Source organism: Hippoglossus hippoglossus, chromosome 1, assembly GCF_009819705.1.
Source record: "Hippoglossus hippoglossus isolate fHipHip1 chromosome 1, fHipHip1.pri, whole genome shotgun sequence".
Lineage (NCBI taxonomy): Eukaryota > Metazoa > Chordata > Actinopteri > Pleuronectiformes > Pleuronectidae > Hippoglossus > Hippoglossus hippoglossus.
In genome coordinates this window covers 19,298,532-19,317,603 of record NC_047151.1, presented here as the reverse complement: position 1 = coordinate 19,317,603, position 19,072 = coordinate 19,298,532, and the positions used below count along the sequence as shown (strand labels likewise).

The following is a 19,072-nucleotide window of genomic DNA, read 5'->3' as shown; positions in this document are numbered from 1 at the left end:
ACAATGTCAGGAGCATGAATGCCCTGTTAAAACTAACCACAGCCCGAGAGAGAACAGAATCATCATTTTGCAGCCTGTGTGCCCTGCATTTAAGTCCTAAACTTTGTGTGCAAGACCATCCACTTGCTATTTAGAAACCAAACTTTAAATGAGGAGGACAACATTGATGTAATGAAAATAATTTTTAGGCCAAAAGTATTTGCATGTTGCCGTCCTGCTGTCAAACTGGGTTATGATTGTTTTTTTTATTATTTAGTCCAGTCAAATCTTAAGTTGTTAAAAGCAACTTCTGTCAATAGTATTCATCTTTAAGCTCAGAGGGAATCTCCCAGCAGAAGCGAAACCCTTAACGTTGCTTGACTCTGGCTGCAGACCCTGAGCCGTGTGGTGCTCATGCAGCTGAACTGTGGGAGTGAGCGAGGTGTCACGATTGCTGGAGCATAGGAAGAGTTATGAATATCTCAGCAGGAGTGCCTGCAGAGTGTTAAATGTGGGTTGCTCTGCATGGCAAGCAGTTGTTCGCCGGCAGCCAGATGTTTGTGCATCGGATTGTTGGGAGGGTCGCAGATGAAGCAAGTGATTTCTTTTACAGTGATGATGAAAAGGCCCCTCGGGACCAGAGCCACAAACATTGTTTTTGTTGTAGTTTCTTGACAATAAGTGTCACACACAGGATCCTCATGGGGAGTTGTACGACAGACAGTTTATCAAAGAGTTTAACCAACACAAATTGTTGTTTGTTGTCGTTGTTTTTAAAGTAAAAAATGTCCTAAAATGTGCAAAACTTGACATTTTCAGCGACACAAACACAAATAGATAACCCATGATATTGCAACATATTATTTAAAGTACATTGTTTGCATTTACACAATTGTTGGTCTATTTATAGTGAACAAAGAATATTAAATTAAACTGAGATGTGTTTATAATACTAAGTCGGTTTTCTTTCATATAACTTGTGTCGAAACACCTCTCACTCTCAGCACAACACGATTCATCAATACCACAAACTGCAGCCTCTAAAAAAAGCTGTAAAGTTGAATCAATATTTCTGTTTTAGCAAAAACTGAACATTCTAACTTTCAGAATGGATTCATCTCAGATCTGTTGTAGTGCATTGCTTGTAACTGATAAGGTAGCATTAACTTAGTGTATTTAGGTCTGGTTCACCAAGCTGAAGCCACACCAAAACTACATTCAGCTGCGAAACGCAACGAATTAATGTCAAGAGTTTTTATTTCCTGTTGTCGTTATGCATGACTTAATTTCAGTGTCTAACTCTTGTTTACTGGAATAATTACAATACATTTCTCATAACAAATTCCTTGTTGCCATGATGCATACGGCTGTGGAGGCCGTGATCATGTGCATGGGTTATTGTGTTAAATATCTTTTGTTTGTCTTTTTAATACCTCATTAGGTGAGTCTAGGCTCCATGCCAGTGACACGACTGATGCTCTTTGCTCTTTGGCAATTTGAATACACTATATCTAGATCAGAACAGGGGACACATTTGTTTGTTTAAAATATAACATTTATTCATGATGGTGGTTTTCACAGGAAAACAGTGTTTGCCGTCCTGCCTGCGTGTGTTCTTCGTGGTAGCGTGAAGAAACAGTAAACAAGAGACCAAATTAGCCTCCACTACATCCTCCTTGTGAAACTGTGCAGCCGATGTACAGTCATAGTGAGAATATAACCAATCTCACATGCAGTGCAACTGTGTCACAACAGCAAAGTTACTGCGATTTGCCTGCTGAAGTCTGGTGTTGTGTTTGGGCTGCGTCTCATGATTGTTCCCCGGGTAATTATAGAGAAGTTATGTAACTCGTACACCTCTTATCACAGGCCTGCATATGCAGTGATGTCAATGCACTGGGCCACTGAACTCTGTACATATATCTGCAGCTCATTTATGATGACTGCAAGAGTCCACAGGTTTATGGAGTCTGTCTCTTCAGGTTTTGTTGCGTGAGCGTTTGTTTGACCTCGACGGGGGTCAAAGCAATCAAGCAAACACCCGCCCTTGACCTCGCAAGGATCTTTTATGTAAACAACAATTCATCAACTCATGCATGTTGCCACTTTTGAAGTCAGAAGTGTTCACTCTGCACAGATTCAGAAGTCCTGTCTCCTCTGCACCTCCTGTGGACTTCAGCAGCACTTTTCATGCTGTTATTCAAGGACGTGGTTTGACAATCATCTCAATTACAGAACCAACTTGGCCAAGAATCCCTTTTTAAAAAACGGGTTCGGTGTAGTTGATAAATGCTGATCAGGGAATACTCAGATCTGCTGTTCATTAAAAACAGGGCCTGCAAATGTAGCATCTGTTTTTGTCAAATGCCTGTTAATCTAATTAAACTTGTCAGATTTCAGAGTGTAACAAAGTAAAAATACTGTGTATTTTAAAAATGGCAACTAAACCAAAGTCACTTGAACATCTGCAAATGTTTGGTTGCAATGCTATATAACATTGTTGCTGTAAGTTAATTTCAATTATTAGTCTATTTCCATGGTTTGCATGACAAAAAACATTGTTGTCCTGGTGAAATGTGTTTGCCAATCTAATCCTGTGATATTTGCTTTAATGGGAAATAATGCAATGTCAACTGTCCGTGTTCTAAAGTGCAGAAATTCTACCATCCTTTTGCAAGGGAAATAGCCTTTGTCCCTCCCACAGCACGCTTCTATTTATAGACTTATCATCTGCTCTCTGATCACAGTAGCTCAGGCCTTGCATTGCTCATTGCTTCAGGCCCGTCAGCCAAAAGACCACTCTCTCCACTCGTTCTTTGTTGTCTTCCATTCTACAGAAACATGTCCATCCTGTCAATGCACCAGTGACCAGCCGGCCTCATCGGATCATCTGTGACTAAATCTGCCCAATAAATAAGAGCATTATAACCATGTTTTTTGGGGGAAATTGAGGTCATAATATTGACCTTCCAGCTGCTGCACTACATTATGCTGTTACACATTAATATAATTATGTATATATTATGTATTTGTATTTAATTACATTTGTTTAACAGTCAGGAAATAAGCTGAAACTGCAGGCCTCTTCATTGTGAGTGTCAACTGTCCACTTTGAAATATTCTTAATGTTCTTTTCCCTTTGTTTAGCTCTATACTATTGAATAAACTGCATTGGAGTCACGGTTGATACAAACCACACGGAGGCCTGGGCTGCAGCTCTGCAGAAGTCTTCCTTTTGCAATCGCTGCAAACTGAGGCCATTAACAAACTATAATAGCAAACAGTATACCACATATTCGTACATTCAATCAAGCTGCATTAAATTGTACACACTCATAGATCTCTGTTCTATTTTCCCCTCAAGATGCATTCCTGAAAAATTGGTAAAAAGCTCAAATGTTAAAGAAAGTGTTCAAAATCCTGGATCCATTCCTTTTTCTGGATCTGCATCAAAATGTAATGAGTTCCATCCTTCTGCTACGTTTTGTTGAAATTCATTCAGTAGTTTTTGCGTAATCCAGCTGATACACAAACAAACCAATCAACAAACAAACAAACAGGACACAGGGCAAGAACATAACCTCATTGACAGAGGTAATGATGCTTTTTATTTACAGGGACGAAAATGTCATTGAGTTGAGTGATATTCACTAGTCATGCATCGACACATCAGTTTTGTGAAAAGGAAAAAAAATGTCCGGTTAAATTCTGCTGCTTCAGTCAATTTCCATTTTTAGTCATGACTGCTGAACAGAATATCAGCGACATGTGTTTTCTGCTTCCTCCGTGGCAGCAGGCGGTCTCACAGTGATAAACCCCCAATCAAAGTGATGTTCTCAGGAAATAACCCAAATGCTTTCAATATGTGGCCGGGGGGGTGGTTTCTTTTTTACATGAGACTCTTCTGTCATTCTCGTTGCATTTACAGTCACGCTTGTGGCTCATAAAACCTCTTTTCACAATAAATATCTGGAGGCCTGGAGCCAGGACGTGGAGTGAGCGCAGACATGTCAAGTCTGAGAGGAGTTTGTGCCAATTATTATTTCATCCATTTACCTTTCTTTAACCAGGATGTGATCAAAATCGAATCAACAGCATGTTTATAAAGAAAGCTTTTTCATCTTTTCATAGCCTGATATTGTTTGGCTCCGTGCATTCAGGACATTAGCTCTGCTAAAGTGTGCTAATGTGGCCCCAGAGTGATCGCTATTCAGCTGAGCTAATGAGAGAGCAGGGATGGGCGGTTGTTTATCTTGTTGACACTGATTGTTTACAGGCTACCTTCTTCCCTTTTGCAGGCCCCCTCCACCTCCCACCCGTCGCTTCATCTTTTTTTCAGGCCAAAGGTCAGTTACTGTAGTCTGTGTCCACCATTTTGGATTCCACACTTTAATCAGGATTAGGAATCTTAATGCTACTCCACTTCTGAGTAACTAGAAAAAAGGGCTGAAGTCCACCTCAGACACATTTTTCATTTTCTGTCAGGAGGTCTGCTATCAGATTATTTCTAATGGGGTAAAAGCACTTTTTAAAAAACACAAATGAAGCCATAAAGGCCGCGCAGCACTGAAATACTAAAACCCTGAGCTGCCGGAGTTAAAGCCTATTACAGGGCTAAGATCAGAAATCCACTCTTCATGCCCCTACACTTAGCGAGAGCACGCTCGGATTGTTCTCGAGCAACATCGCATGTTTGCCCGACTAATTACATGATTTTTCACCACACAAAAAGGCGCTGCCGCTTGTGTCACTTCACACCTTCTATTCACAATTTTCCATTGAGCTTTAGCTTGATGCAACACCTCACATGGTTTGCGTAGTCACATATAGTCTTATGTGCCGCCCAGTGTATTGTCAGGATCATCAGGTTTGTCATAGCTGATGTAACAGAGAGAGACGACATTATCTGGAATATTTCCCAAATGGGCGGGGTGGGGCGGTTGAGTCTGAGCACCTCTTGTACACTCATGCACAAACATCCAGCTGCATCTGTTATTATCTGTCTTTCAGTGTTCAGTTTAAAAATGATACCGTACGAAGCAAAATATGAAAAAATGTATACGTTGATTTGTGTTTGACATTTTTCTCTGATAGAGAACAAATATTTCAGCAGCTACAAGCACAAAGTGTTTATGTACTGTATGTTTGCAGACTTGAAACCGAGGCTGCTACAGGCTGCAAACCTGTATATATATATACACACACACACACACACACACACACACACACACACACACACACACACACACACACACAATTAAAGTTGTTTTGTGCTTTCTTAAGATTTGAAGATTATTGTCCCTCAAGGGGGAATCTGATTTACTGTAGAGGAAAATCACAAGAACACATCATACAAAAAGACAACAGACATTGCAACATTCCATTTAACCCCAGTGAACCTGTACTGAAGAGACTCTTCTTATAATGGGTGGTCAGATTGAAAGTGCCCTCCTCAAAACTTGTCCTATCTGCTTAAAAACGTCACAACAGTTGTTTTTAAGGAGAAACAAGTATAGACAAAATAATGTTAACAGATTTCTTTCTGAATTTTGAGGCAGCGATATCACAAATGCAAATTATTGGGTTGCATGCCTTCAGGCAGTATTTGTGCTCCTAAAATCTGCAGATTGCTGATTTGGCATCTTTGGAGGACACCCCATCAGCGGTTTGTGTTCTGGGTGTACAAAGCCGGCTGTGGCTCAGATGGAAAAGAGGGTCTTCCATCCCTGGCACCTCCAAACTACATTCTGAAGTGTCCTTGAGCAAGATACTGAACCCCAAATTGCCCCTGACGGCTGTGCTGACCGTAGGATAGACAAAAGCGCCGCATATAGGAGCACTGCATGAATATGAATGTGACTTAAAGTGCTTTGAGTGGTCAATTAGACTGAAAAGTGCTGTATAAATACCATCCATTTAGTCAATTATACAGTATGTGTACACAATAACCATCTATAGACTCTTTCTTTCCCCTCCACCCATGTATTCTTCCCCCACCTGTGTCCCACCATATGTGCTTCTTTCTCCATCTGTGTTCTTCTGCCCACAGAGCTGACAGCTCTTCACACAACAAGAAGCTTAAAGGTGGCGGATGAATTTATTTGGCGATCATTTCGTGTTTCAGTCCTGTGTGTCGACCTCGTCACTGTAGCACCAGTGGCAGCACCTGGACTGTTTACTGTGTCTGGCACTGCTCATCGAAACTCCCTCCAGGTTCCTGGGTTCCTCAGTTCCTCCGCCCTCCTGCATCAGTGCTTCAGCAGAACAACTTTCACCTGCTCCTTGCCCTCTTGTGCTCAGTGTCACATGATGGCACCACGTTGCTCTGGCATATGTCCTCCATGGGATATGAACCAGTGAGTGCACAAGGCCACGGCTCTCAGATATGTTGTGCAGGATGTGGAAACCATAACACAACAGTTAAAAGTCATAAGGACATATTTAATTTTCTGTCTCCCTTTGTTTCGAGTGAGGAAAAATCAGAGCAGGCTGAAACGCAGGGAACCAACAGGGACACAGAAACTCAAGTATTGACTCAAGAAGTCCAAGAGGGGGGCAGGGATCTGTGCATGTGAGGGTGAATAGGCTCAAATAAAACAACCATATCCGTGACCATGGCAACTGGCGAACTTAAGCTAATTCATACTCTCAAACAGCGGGTCTCTAACAACAAACATCCTTCCTATAAATATGCAAACCAGGCCTGTCTTCTCTTGTGGGTGGGCAGCAGAGAAGGACGGTGACAGACCACCCACCAATGGATGTGATTCTCTTGTGATAATGGATGAATATTAGACTCTGAAAAGGGTCTTTTGTTGGAACAAGTAAAACTGAAGTCTGTGTGTCAGGGTTTGTGGTTTCTTGAGTTTGATTTCCCACTGAGAATCCTTGTCAGCGTGTCTGGATTCATAAATCCCCATGTCACTGCTTCTAACCTTTGTGACTCATTAGTTCAAGTGAGACTTTTCTATTAAATAAATAGTACGATATTTAGTAAATTGGCTAAATTATGCGATAAGCAGAAAATGTCTTTCACATATGACGAACACAGCAGGAGATTGTCCAGGTCAGACGTGTTCGCAACAAAGGAAAATGTCTGGAACATTCAGGTCAGGGGTGGCATCTGGGTAGAACACACAGGGGGCAAAACATGATGTATGACTTCTACTGCGGTAATCATGTGTTTCTGTTTACAGCACATTGACATCGGGGTCTCCCCTCGTCGTCAAAAGGTCTCAAATCTCGTTGTCTTTCCAAGTTGACGCCTTCTTCTGCGTCCTCTGCATGTATGACAACTCTTTTTCATCCTGACATATTTGTATTGTTTCTGGTTCCATGTCTGTCGTGTGGCAGAAACGTCATTGACACGCCCATTCGCTGGCTGTGAAGTTTCCAGACATGTGTCTGCTGTATTATCACATGGGCTCACTCGGCTTACAAACACTTAAAATATTCACAAATCTACACACATCTATATCTCATTTGTTTAATGCATACTTACAGATTAATATAAAAATTGCATTTTGTGACATTATGGGAAGTTATGTGCTGTATTGCTGCCTTCAGTCTGCACATCCCCTGGCTCTATAATTAGCACACATGAGATGGTAATGATCTGCAAGAGAAAATAAAAATGTCAAACTTGGATTTACAACGTTCACAGAAACTTCTTAAACCGCGTCTGCAGCATAATCCACTGTCAAACAACCGCAGTCTGAAATTACGGCTGAATGTTCTGCGTGATACAACAAAGGACAAATAACACGTATGAAACATCACAACAAGACAAACGCTGGAGCAAACAGAAAGAAACAGATTCAAATGTAATCAGAATATGTATTTATAGGTTTGGTGAGAAACTAAGCAACTGTTTTGGAAAAACATACATGCACACGTGCCCCACCGGTAAATAGTTGTGTGCTTGTGCGTGTCTGAAATGTTTAGCCTAAGCTTTTCATCAGCCAGCTCAATGGGCGTGGCAGTGACAAATGTCAGAGACAGAACGACACTGTAATTACTAACTAACAGGGTGATATGATGTGACTGAACCTTTGTTTGCATTGTGAGCGAACTATTTGTGGATGTGTGTGTTTGGGTGTCTGCATTTTTCTTCTCTCTCTGCGCATTATTTTGCCCATCTGGCATTTTTAGGCCCAGAGCTGCAAGGTACTGGGGTTTTGCTCATATCCGGTGCTGAGCTGGCAGTGGAGGGAGGGTCCAGCGTGTGAGGAGTCATCAGCACTCCCTTCCTGCTGTACTCTTCCACTGATCCTCACACACACAACCTCAGTGGTGAGTTTCCTTGCTTGTATTGTTTTGTCTCCGGCTTCGGGGACGTCTCCCCATATGTTGTTGTGTAATAGTGAATCTGAAGATTTATGGGCAGGGCACTCCTCACCTCAAAAAGAAGTCCTCCTTCTTCCTTCCTCATACACACAGACGCCTCTGACAGGTTGTATCCCTGTGTGCCCTGACAGGTAGTTACCCCCAGGTGCTGTCTGTGTATACATACATATATAAATATGAAGATAGTAATCAACTCAAACCTGAGCTGGCACTGAGGGCAGATCTGGGAGGTTCATCTTGGGCCAATCCATACAAGAATCTGTGTCACTTTCCTTGATTCAGCTCAGACGCTCGCTGGTTAGCTCACCCCGTACATCAGTTATTGTCCCGAGCAGCGGGAGGGAAACACATTTTGAAGTTGAGCAATGTTTGCATGTAAAAACAATAGGCGATAACCACAGATATGTGAAACTGTATTTCAGGAGGGCACTGAACCTCCTGGGGTCGGTTTTTATGAGGGAAAAATACGAGCAACAAGAGAGGAATGATAAAAAAAAAACATGCATGTTTATTTTTGTGCATGCACATGCATCAGAGGGACCGCAGTATCATTAGAAGGATTCACAATATTTGTTTACTTTTAAACACACAAGCCCAGCTCTTAGGAGGCCTGAAGCTGAAGTGCTCGTGCAGTCCCCTTAGGCGTCATTTTTAAGAGACTGAAGTGGAACAAAGTACAGGAGTTTCAGAGGCGAGGGGTTGGGCGGGGTGGGTGACATCTGAACGCTGAAGTTATTGCTTGGTGCAGCTCTGCGATGGCTGCCGGCCTCAGCAGACAGAGAAAAGAGCGAGAGCGAGAGAATGGCCCACAAACGCACAGCTGTTTCTAATCGGTAACTCAGCACCGATGGCTGACCTACATTCTGGTGCTCGCACGTCTTTGAACCCGTGGCCCTGTTAGACTGTAGCCATATGGGGGGAAGGTAGAGGGAGAAAAACAAAGAGAGGGAGGAGAGTCAAGAGGGGTAAGAGAAACAACAGGGAGTGAGAAAGGGAGAGAGAGGGAGAGAGGGGCAGAGAAAGAAAGAAAGAGTGTTTTCACGTTTGTATTTAGTTATAATGGATTGTGCAGGTATGGGTCTGACACAGGTTGCATTTATGTTTCATGACAGAGTGTATGAGGCAGCCAGTGCTCTGGTGTGAGCCTGCAAATGTTTCCGCAGCCCAAAGTGCAGCTGTGCACACCTAAAAAAAGAAAACAAAAATGAACTCATATAGAAAAAAAAAATCATGACCGTCAATTTTCTGTTCCTCTGCATGGGACCTGCTGCGCTCGGAAAATCCTCATGTTTCAAAAATGTCTTTTCCTTTGTCAACACCCAGCTGTCCGTCAAACTTTAATAAAGTTCTGCCACTGGCATCTGAATGAGTGTCCCCCTTTCATTAGGGCTGGAGTGCATGGAGCTAGCATTCCTTGCATGCAGAGGAGGGGTACGGCCGAGTGCCAGGGGTCCCCTGGTAATGACTCATGGCAAAGATCCCTATCCCAGTCCCACTCCCAAAACAGGACGCTTCTCTGGGTTATGCAGAGAGAGAGGGGGGAGAAAAGAGAAAAAGCAAAAGGGGTGGTGGTGGTGAAGAGGCAGCGTTGGAGCAAAAATGGTGCAAAAACCGTTAGCTTCAACGTTTCATATGCACACTCATACACGCTTTGCCTCGGAGGGAGGCAGGAACTGGAAGTGGGTCACTGTGTCTCAGGACTCTGGGAAAAAAAAGAAAGATAGAAAACAGAGAGCAGCAGCAGAGTGGGGGAGAAGGGGAAATTGAGAGGGAGAGAGAGAGAGAGAGAGAGAGAGAGAGTCAGTGGTGGACCAAGGCCTGCCAAGAATTCACTAAAAAAATTACAAGGAAAAAGAAGGAGGGCCAGAGACCGAACGACACGAGAGATGTTTTACTGTGAGTCAGAAGGAGAGAGAATAACAAATTAGTGCTGTTTGCATAAGTGTTGCTCCTCACGGGCACGCTCGCATCCCGTGTCACCAGAAAGCAGGTGTGACACAGGCGAGGGCAAGGCCTCAAAAACTACAGCACAAAGAGCCATGTTTCAGTATCAGTCCGGCTCTCACTACAGACACCGAGCCAACAACAGCTCACACCATGAAAACGTCTCCTCTCAGTGCATGGTCATGTTAAAGTGCTGCGATGGTGTCTGTCAATATGTGGCCACGGCAGAAACACTGGAGTACCTCCTCCGAAAACAGTGTCAATGAACCCGAATGAGACTGTTGGGGAAACAGACACGTCGCAGACAAACACTACGAACCAGCTTTTCCGCTTGTGCTGGAGTTTTCCTCTGCTGACTGGCTTGCATCGGTCAGTGGTGAAACTCCGCTTGGTGCACTTGCTGTGTGTGTGTGTGTCTGTGTGTGTATGTGTGATTCTCTGTTCCTCTCTGGGCCATAATAGTCCACAGGGTTCCTCTTGTTTTTGTGCCGGACTGAGACAAAGGCCTTGTGTCAGCAGCAGTGATGCCAAACACTGAAGAAAGCCATCAAGGTCCTGTGGAGGGAGCGTAATCAACAGGGTGGAGGGGGACTGCTGCATTGTGGAGGTCTTTTATTAGACATATTCATGATTTCCCCTCTGATTTCCATGCGCACTTTTCACAGTTCCCTTCCCCCACTGTTCACTCCTCTTAAAATCAATGATGTGCAGTTAGTTATTTTAGCCCCAGTCTGGTGTAAGTTCACTTGAATGCAAATTGGAGGCGCCGGGGATCGATCTACTGATATTAAGTGAGTGCTCTGCCTCTCCCTCTACCTCCTGAGCCACAGCTCTGAACTAATTAAAACCAAACTTAGTGGGGAAATGACACTCAGACATCCGTGTGATGAGAACTACCCAAAATGTCAGAAATCATCTTTGAGAAAAAATTCATTAGACTGTGTTGTGTGGCCCATGTCCCATCCACTAACATGGAGGAGGCAGGGTTTATGACTTGCACTGCAGCCAGCCACCAGGGGGCGATGGAGACACTTTATCTTCACTTTTGGGGAACTGTCATGTCAACCATGGTCACAATGTGCACATTCAATAAACTGAAGTGAGGGCGTGGCTGCCAAAAGCATAAATTCGTATTTATCACACCAGGCAATCACAAAGATTATTGCTGGATATTTACGCATGCAGGTGCAAACAATGCTTCAACTACATGTTCAACTTTTCAATGCACACAGTTAACATATCTGACTTGTCTGTGGTACATGATAAAAATGACATGGACTTAACTGAAGGATGCACAAGGCTCAGTAGTTAATCCTGTTTAGGTCCGAGTAAACAAAAATATCAGAATGTAAGTCTGTGGATTATAATGTACAACATAATGTGTGTGTTCTTTGGTTGTGCATGTGTTGCTGTGGATTTAAGTTCTGCAGAGTGAGGTAACCTGACACAAGTCGTCTCATATGATGTTTTGGTCGTTTCACTCAGCGGAATGATAATCATGTTTGATAGCATGTGCTTGTGTGTGTGTGTGTGTGTGTGCATGCGTGTGCGTGTCACCGTCTCCACTACCCTCATTAAGTTAACTGCGGTTGACTTGCCAGGACTTGTCATGGACCTCTGTTTGGCCTGTGGTTCCAGACTCTGTGTGTGTGTGTGTGTGTGTGTGTGTGTCGGTGGGGGTCTGTCAGCTTAATCCTCTGTCAGAAAAAGACAGGAACAGGAGAGTAGGGGTGCAAAACAGCCTGTCAGTCACGTGCTCTCTCTCTCTCTCTCTCTCTCTCTCTCTCTCTCTCTCTCTCTCGCTCTCGCTCTCTCTCTCTCCCTCTGCATGTAACCAGAGTTTGTGTCTTTGTGAAGGAGTTCACACAGTAATAATACATTGCTTCCCTCAGATGCCTTGATGTGGAAACAACACTTTCATCAACAAAAACCCACAGGGGGAGGAAAGACAAATGTTGTCCGCAAGAGTTGTGAGCTCAAATTTTTAGCCTAAATAATAATAATAATAACTTTATTTGTATAGCACTTATTTAAACAAGGTTACAAAGTGCTTAAAAAAAAAAAAGAATCCATGGCAAAAAGATGCATGAACTCAAATAAAAGGTTTTCAATTCAGTTCAATTTTAAAGGCCAAATCATAACATAATAAGGTGAAGACCTTCAAATGTATAGAGAAACCCAACATTTCCCACAAAAACCACAGGGCTTCACTGCCGGTTCATTATTTAGCAGAGTCTGTGTCGTCTCTCCAAGATCCAGTGAACCACATTGACTGTCGCATCTCTGTGGAAGTGACATGTCTGGAGCCAACATCAACAAAAACAACGAGCCTTTCCCAAACAGAATCTACTCACGAGATGAGATGAAGTGTTTGAGCGACGACGCCTTTCGAGGTTGGGCATTGACATATATCGATGTTTCGTGTTCCTCCGTGTTTGACTTGCATGTGGTCGCCGTTGGGCTGCGCCGCCGCTCATAATGACAAATGTTTGCGCCCAGATCCTTCGACAAACATCAGAGGAATAGTTTCTGTCTCCTCTTGTTTGACAGCTGTGGTGTATTAGCACGGGGACAGCTGATTTACAATGCCAATGATAACACACTGCAGTCGCCCTTCAAACAAAGAGGCCACGGAAGCTGATCCAGGGACTTGGGCAGCTTTAACCCGTGACAGCTGCAGGAGGATCATGGAGGGGACAAACTGAAGGCCTCATGCTGGACATCAGGTAACACGGACAGGTAAGAGACGGCCACGTTTTAAAGCATCTGAAGGAGTTTTTTTATTCTTCAAAGGTTTAAAGTAAAAAAAAACATTCTTCCGGCGTATAAACAAGATTTAATCTGATTCTGCTACAGCCCTGCTTCCCCAGGACTTAGGGGGCGTGGTTGAATCCAACTTGACTGACAATGACGTCTCCATGGAAACGCAGGCAACAACCCTAAACAAAACAGTCACGCTGAGCCTGAAAACAGTCGCTTTTTACAGTGTACTTAAATTACTTCATTTTTTTGTTTTTACAAGAGTGTCCAAATCCTCAGGGTGAGATGTGCGCAACATGGAAGACATAAAAATACAATGACGAAAATGTTACTGCTCGCTGTTGAGTAAAGTACTCTTTTATATCAGGCATAACTATATAGATATAAGTCTCACAATGACACTCACTGGAGCCCCTCAAAATCAATCAAACTGCACCAAATTCCACAAACTCATATATATCTGTCCTCCTAACGTGTCTGATTTTTCCAGTGGTGTTTGTGTGAAAACACAAGAGCAGACAGAAAATGTGCTGACAGCCACATTGTTGAACTTGAGCAGGAATTGTGTTTTATCTCTCGTTGCACATATCTGTAAATACGGAGCCACTGCACGGTTTAGAATAACAAGTCCAAGTGCGGTGCAAAGCGGGGCCTTGAAAAAGAGCCCAGGGAGATATGCACATGTTATCAAACGCACATGCTGAGCAAAAGACAAACATAAAGGATATAATTTAACGTGCTCAGTGCGAGGTCATTACTCTGGAAAATGGCCTGTAATAATGCAAAGAATATGGAATTCCTCTCTCCCTCCCTTCAGGGATGCATTGTGCAGCGTGCTGTCACTTACAGTGGCATTTTCAAATGTCACATGTCCTTGAGGCACAGGATGTGACTTGACGATGTGGTAAGTGCAGACAGATGCATGTTTTTTTTGTTGCTTTTTTTGTTTTTTTGCAGCACCTGACCACTTTACAATTTCCAGGCACTGGCAAATTATTCAGCCCTGTTGGTTTCTTTGTGGACATTATAAGAAAAGGGAAGTTTAAAGTGGCACAACATGTGTTTTTACATGTGTGCTTTCCAGAGTAACATCATCGTCATGACTTGTGACTGTCAGTTGACGGGCAGGTTTCATAATAACACAGCAGCCGATGAAAGCACAGGAGGCATTCCTCACTGTCATATACAACCTTCATGTGTCTGTCTGCAGAGTGAAACTCTTTTGTTTGGGCCTGGGATGCATGTAGACTCTCACATAATAACAGGAAGATACATGTGTGTAACTATCACAGTGGAAACTTCTGTGCATGCACTTGATGTACATGCTGTTTGTGCGAGTGAGAAGTGGAATAAAAACGGGAAATTCATGTATGTGTATTTCAATGGATGATGAAATATATTTTACAACTACAGGTTAATAAGAAATAACATTATGCATGGTGATATAACAATATCATAAGAAAACCACACAGCCAAAGTAGAATGTCACTCAATAGAGTGCATACCTCCACAAAGACTCACCAGTCCACTCATGAAACCACATTTAAATTCACTAGATCCAGATTTTTCATTTTGATCTGCACCAAATTGCACACACACATATTAGTCCCTTAAACATGCCTGATGCCTTTCAAGATCCATGAATTATTCTTCCATGAAATCACTGAAAACACCCTATCTTGTCATTTTAAAGAGAGTGAAAAAATATTACTGGATCCGAACCCCTGACTTGGATCGACACCGACATTTAATGGATTCCTTTTTGACCCACACCACACCACATCCTTCCATCCGAGTTTTGTGATAATCAGTCCAGTATTTCTTGCATAACTCTGCTAACTAACAGACAACCAACAGAAACACAACCTCCTTGGCGGAGCTAATAGACCACGCTGTGCCAAGAAATGGTTTGGTGGTTGCAACCGAACCTTTTAAACATCACATGTGTCTGTTGGTTCAGTGCCAAACAAATATTGATCAAAATCTCTATTAAACTGTCACTTTAAAACTGTTGCTGTTTGAATAAAAAACTTTGAAGCGGTGAGAGGGAAACTGCTCATCCAAAGAAAAGAACTCTGCTCCCTTTAGGAAAAACATCTTTTTCCTGAAAGAAAAGGTTCTGTAAAACCATCACGTGTTCATGTGTTTGTGTTCCTGCTTTGCACAGCAGCTACTCCCCGTGCGTCGACAGAGAGAGGTTGGTGACTCTGACATGAGATAAGAAAGAGGGACGTGCTCCACGGCCACATCTCACTTAGTTCATGCCAGGTCGCAGTGTGTGGAAGCCACAAATTCCTCAGATCATGGAGCTGTGAGGTAATCAGCATGAGTAATAATTGCACACTGTAAATCACATGTCTCTAACCTCACCATGGAGAAGAAAAACCTAACACACACTTGAGTTTCATTTTGAGTTGCGTCCAAATTATATTACAGTCTCGCATTTCCTCATGGTAGTCGACATGAACGCTTGATTCACAGCAGCTCTGGACGAAATCGGGCAAAAACGTACAAAACACATATTTGTCTATGTACCACAGCATGGTGTATTTATTAATAGTAAATGAAACTTTGCAAATACAACTTCCTGTGACCCTTTAAATGTGTTTGTTGCTCTTGTGTGCGGGTCTGCGTGTACATGTGTGTGGCCATGTGGTCAGAAGAAGCGTACGTGTGTGAAGGCAGCTGACCAAACAACTTCTCTACAATGCCTGAGAAAATTACAGTAACTCTGAGTGTATTATTTTACTGAGGTGGGGGCTACTCATATGATTATACTGTTTTAAACATATATAGAGATAAATGCAGTATCCAATATTTACAAAGAGAAGCAGCTTTTTCACCTCTTATTTCTCACAAGATAAAATCTATTTTTGTCCAAATGAATATAGAATCACAAACAAAATTCAACTCAAAACTTCTTTAATAGTTTAAACCCAACTAATTGTTTGAAAACCCCTCGAAATGTTATATTTTAAAGTATTGATTAATTGGTATAAAAGCTTTATATGGGAGAAATAACATTTAGACTCTAGCAAAAGGTCACCTGATATCGTCCCCAGCCCCTAAACAGATGGATGGATGGATCATATAAAACATGGTATGGTTACATACTAACACACACACAAACACACACACACACACACACACACACACACACACACACACACACACACACACACACACACACACACACACACACACACACACAGGCACACACTTAAGTCATTGATTTTACTTCACATGCAGACAAACATCACTCAAAAAGCGACATTGTGTACTTTGCTGCCCTCTTGTGAATATTGAGGTATAACCTGCCATTGGGTTGTATGCTACGCTTTGATATGCAACTACATGATACTACTAAAAAAAGTATTTCACCTATCCCGACACTTCTGAATACACCTAAAAGAACTGTTGATTTAATTTCACTTTTATTTTTTGCCTGGAATATTTCAAATGTATATAGTATTGTATTTGATTATATTTTCCATGACATTGCTATAAAAATAAACAAGATGTTTATGTTGAAATAAAATGTGACCGGACTCAAAACAGACCAGTGGTTCAGGACAAGAAGATACTGACTGTTAAGACACTGTGGGGACACAATTCTACATAATATAAATGAATAAAGATAATAATAATAATAATAATAACAATAACATTTGTCCATTTATATTTGCTCTATCGCTCAGACCTAATTCCTGATGAATGTAGTAGCTTGTTGTATATAGTATGAATCTGCAGCTGATTCAAAATAAACAACAAGTGAAATATGATGAACTATAATTCAATAATACTACTACTACTACTACTACTACTACTACTACTACTACTACAACAACTAATAATAATTATAATAATTATAATAATTATAATAATAATTTTAACTGTAGTATAGGTCAACCTAGTGTTCCTAATAGAATCTCTCACTGTAAAAACTGTTTGTACACATCATCGTTGTAATCAAGTTTCAAGTGTTTATTGTCATATGCACAACAATTACATTTATCAGTCGCTGGCAATGAAATGCTTGGGTGACAGGCTCTCGTCTAGCAATGCTCAGAATGTTACAAGCAAAAAAAATACCGAGTAAAATAATATAAAATAGAATATAAAAAAATTTAAAATAAAAAAAAAGAAAATATATATATATATATATACATCTAAAATATATATATGCACCTAAAGAAACAACAATAGTGCAAATATGCTAAGATGCAGAGTTAGTGGAATTATGGCAGATTGGAGGAGTTTAAAAGTGTTTTAAATGTGTCAGTACAATGTCAGAAACACGTGTGTGTGCAGTGGCCCAGAGGCTCAGTGGTCCAGGGGCGGTTCTGGGGGGTCAGAGCACCAGTGTGTGTGGACGCAGCCCGGCCGAGGTCCCCTGGCTGAGGCGGCCTCTGCGCGGCTGTTGCTGGGAGCTCCGGCCAATCAAAGCCGCAGCGCTGCCGTACAAGTCGTTAGTGGGTTGGAGAAGCATGACATCATGCCCAGCTCCAGCCTCCCTGCGAAAACAAAGCGTGAAACCCCCACATCCCACTACAGCGACTCACCGTCCACCGCCCGACCGTGTGCAGCGTGACAGCCCGCCGCCCCGCCACTGAGATTCACACCGGGAGAGGGGGGCATCCCTCCGTCCGTCAGTCCGTGGGTGCATGCGTCTGTCCGGGGGAATGGCGGATGGAGAGGCCGCCGTGTCTGTGGTGGAGTGGGACAGCGGTGCGGTGATGGGGGTCTAACCGAGAAACGTCCCACCTCTGCGGCTCTATTTCCTCTGCTCGGCTCGGTATTCAGCTCCGGACATGGATCCTGAGAATAAGTTGACATTCTGCCTCGGGCTGAAGGCTGAGGAGGTAAAACACACACCGCACACACGCACACACACACACGCACACACACTGCTGTCAACAGCTGGGCTTCAGTGACTCTGCACAGCAACACGCTTCTCATCTCCTGCCTGTTGTTGTTGTTGTTGTTGTTGTTGTTGTTGGATTCTCTTTTCCTTCCTCCATCTCCTCATCTGTTGGCTCATGTCTCAGGGCCACAGTTGCATATTTGCTCCACTGCAGTGAAATGGTTGGTGTTGAGTGAAGTCAGTCATGTTGTTCGCTTGTAGTCAGTGGAAAGAAAGAGAGTCTGTGATGGTGGGGTCAATGGAACAACAGCTAATTATAGGCCACTGTTAAGGTTTCCCCCTGCAAGAGGGACTCACTGTGCAGGACACGAATGAGAACGTGATTTAGAATGTTTATGGTGCTGTCATGGTGTGATGGTTTTGGTTTTGGTTCAGGGCAGAGGTTTGGGTTGAGCAGGCCTCCACATGGTGCCAGGCAGCTGAATGCACTGGGTGAAGGTAGACCACAGGCAAAGGCTGGACGCGATTGTGAAACACAGGAAAAACTGAATTATTCCACATGCAGAGGCAAAACAAACTGAATCTCTCAAGAATCAAAACTGAGTCTCACATGAAATTGTATTAAATTTTGAGTCAATAAAGTATAATATTAGACTATAAATACAATCTAAGTATAAGAATTTAAAAAGTCAGGAATAAATGGTCAACACATTACTACAGAGAATAATAGTGTATAATCAGAGAGAAACAGATCGATCAACAAATATAATGTAGTTGAATCACAACAAAAATATTTAGTTGCTTCCATGGAAATATCAGTTTGTTCCTCAATTCAGTTTCACTTTTGCTTTGAGCGTGGCGGATTTAGAAATTTAGAGATTTTAAAGAAGTTGGTTCTTGTGTTGTCGGAGGCCCCGTTCACGCCCTGGTAATAACGTCCTCCCTGAGTGATACGATCATGAAATACATGTGTGAATGCACCACATTAAAGTGTTGGTCAGTGTTGATAGCGTGACCACAAACAACTAAACACGTGGACACTGAGAAGCGTAGAAATACTTGGGATCACTGTGAAACTGTAGCGTTGCCACATGGGGGCCCAGACCTCCTCCAGATGTGGTCTGATGTGTTTTTTGTGAGCCAATCACAAGTGGACAGCTCTAAGTACAGGTGTGAATT

General features: G+C 42.5%; 1 protein-coding gene across 1 annotated transcript in view; it reads left to right on the top strand.

Annotated features, from left to right (window-relative positions):
• The first annotated feature begins 17,435 nt into the window (after positions 1-17,435).
• Positions 17,436-19,072, top strand: part of LOC117763383 (proline-, glutamic acid- and leucine-rich protein 1-like) — a 10,317-nt gene continuing 8,680 nt past the window's right edge. Inside the window, exon 1 of the mRNA XM_034588465.1 lies at positions 17,436-17,891. Coding sequence (XP_034444356.1) covers positions 17,841-17,891 — 51 coding nt within the window. The 5' untranslated portion in view covers positions 17,436-17,840. The remainder of the gene's footprint in view (positions 17,892-19,072) is intronic.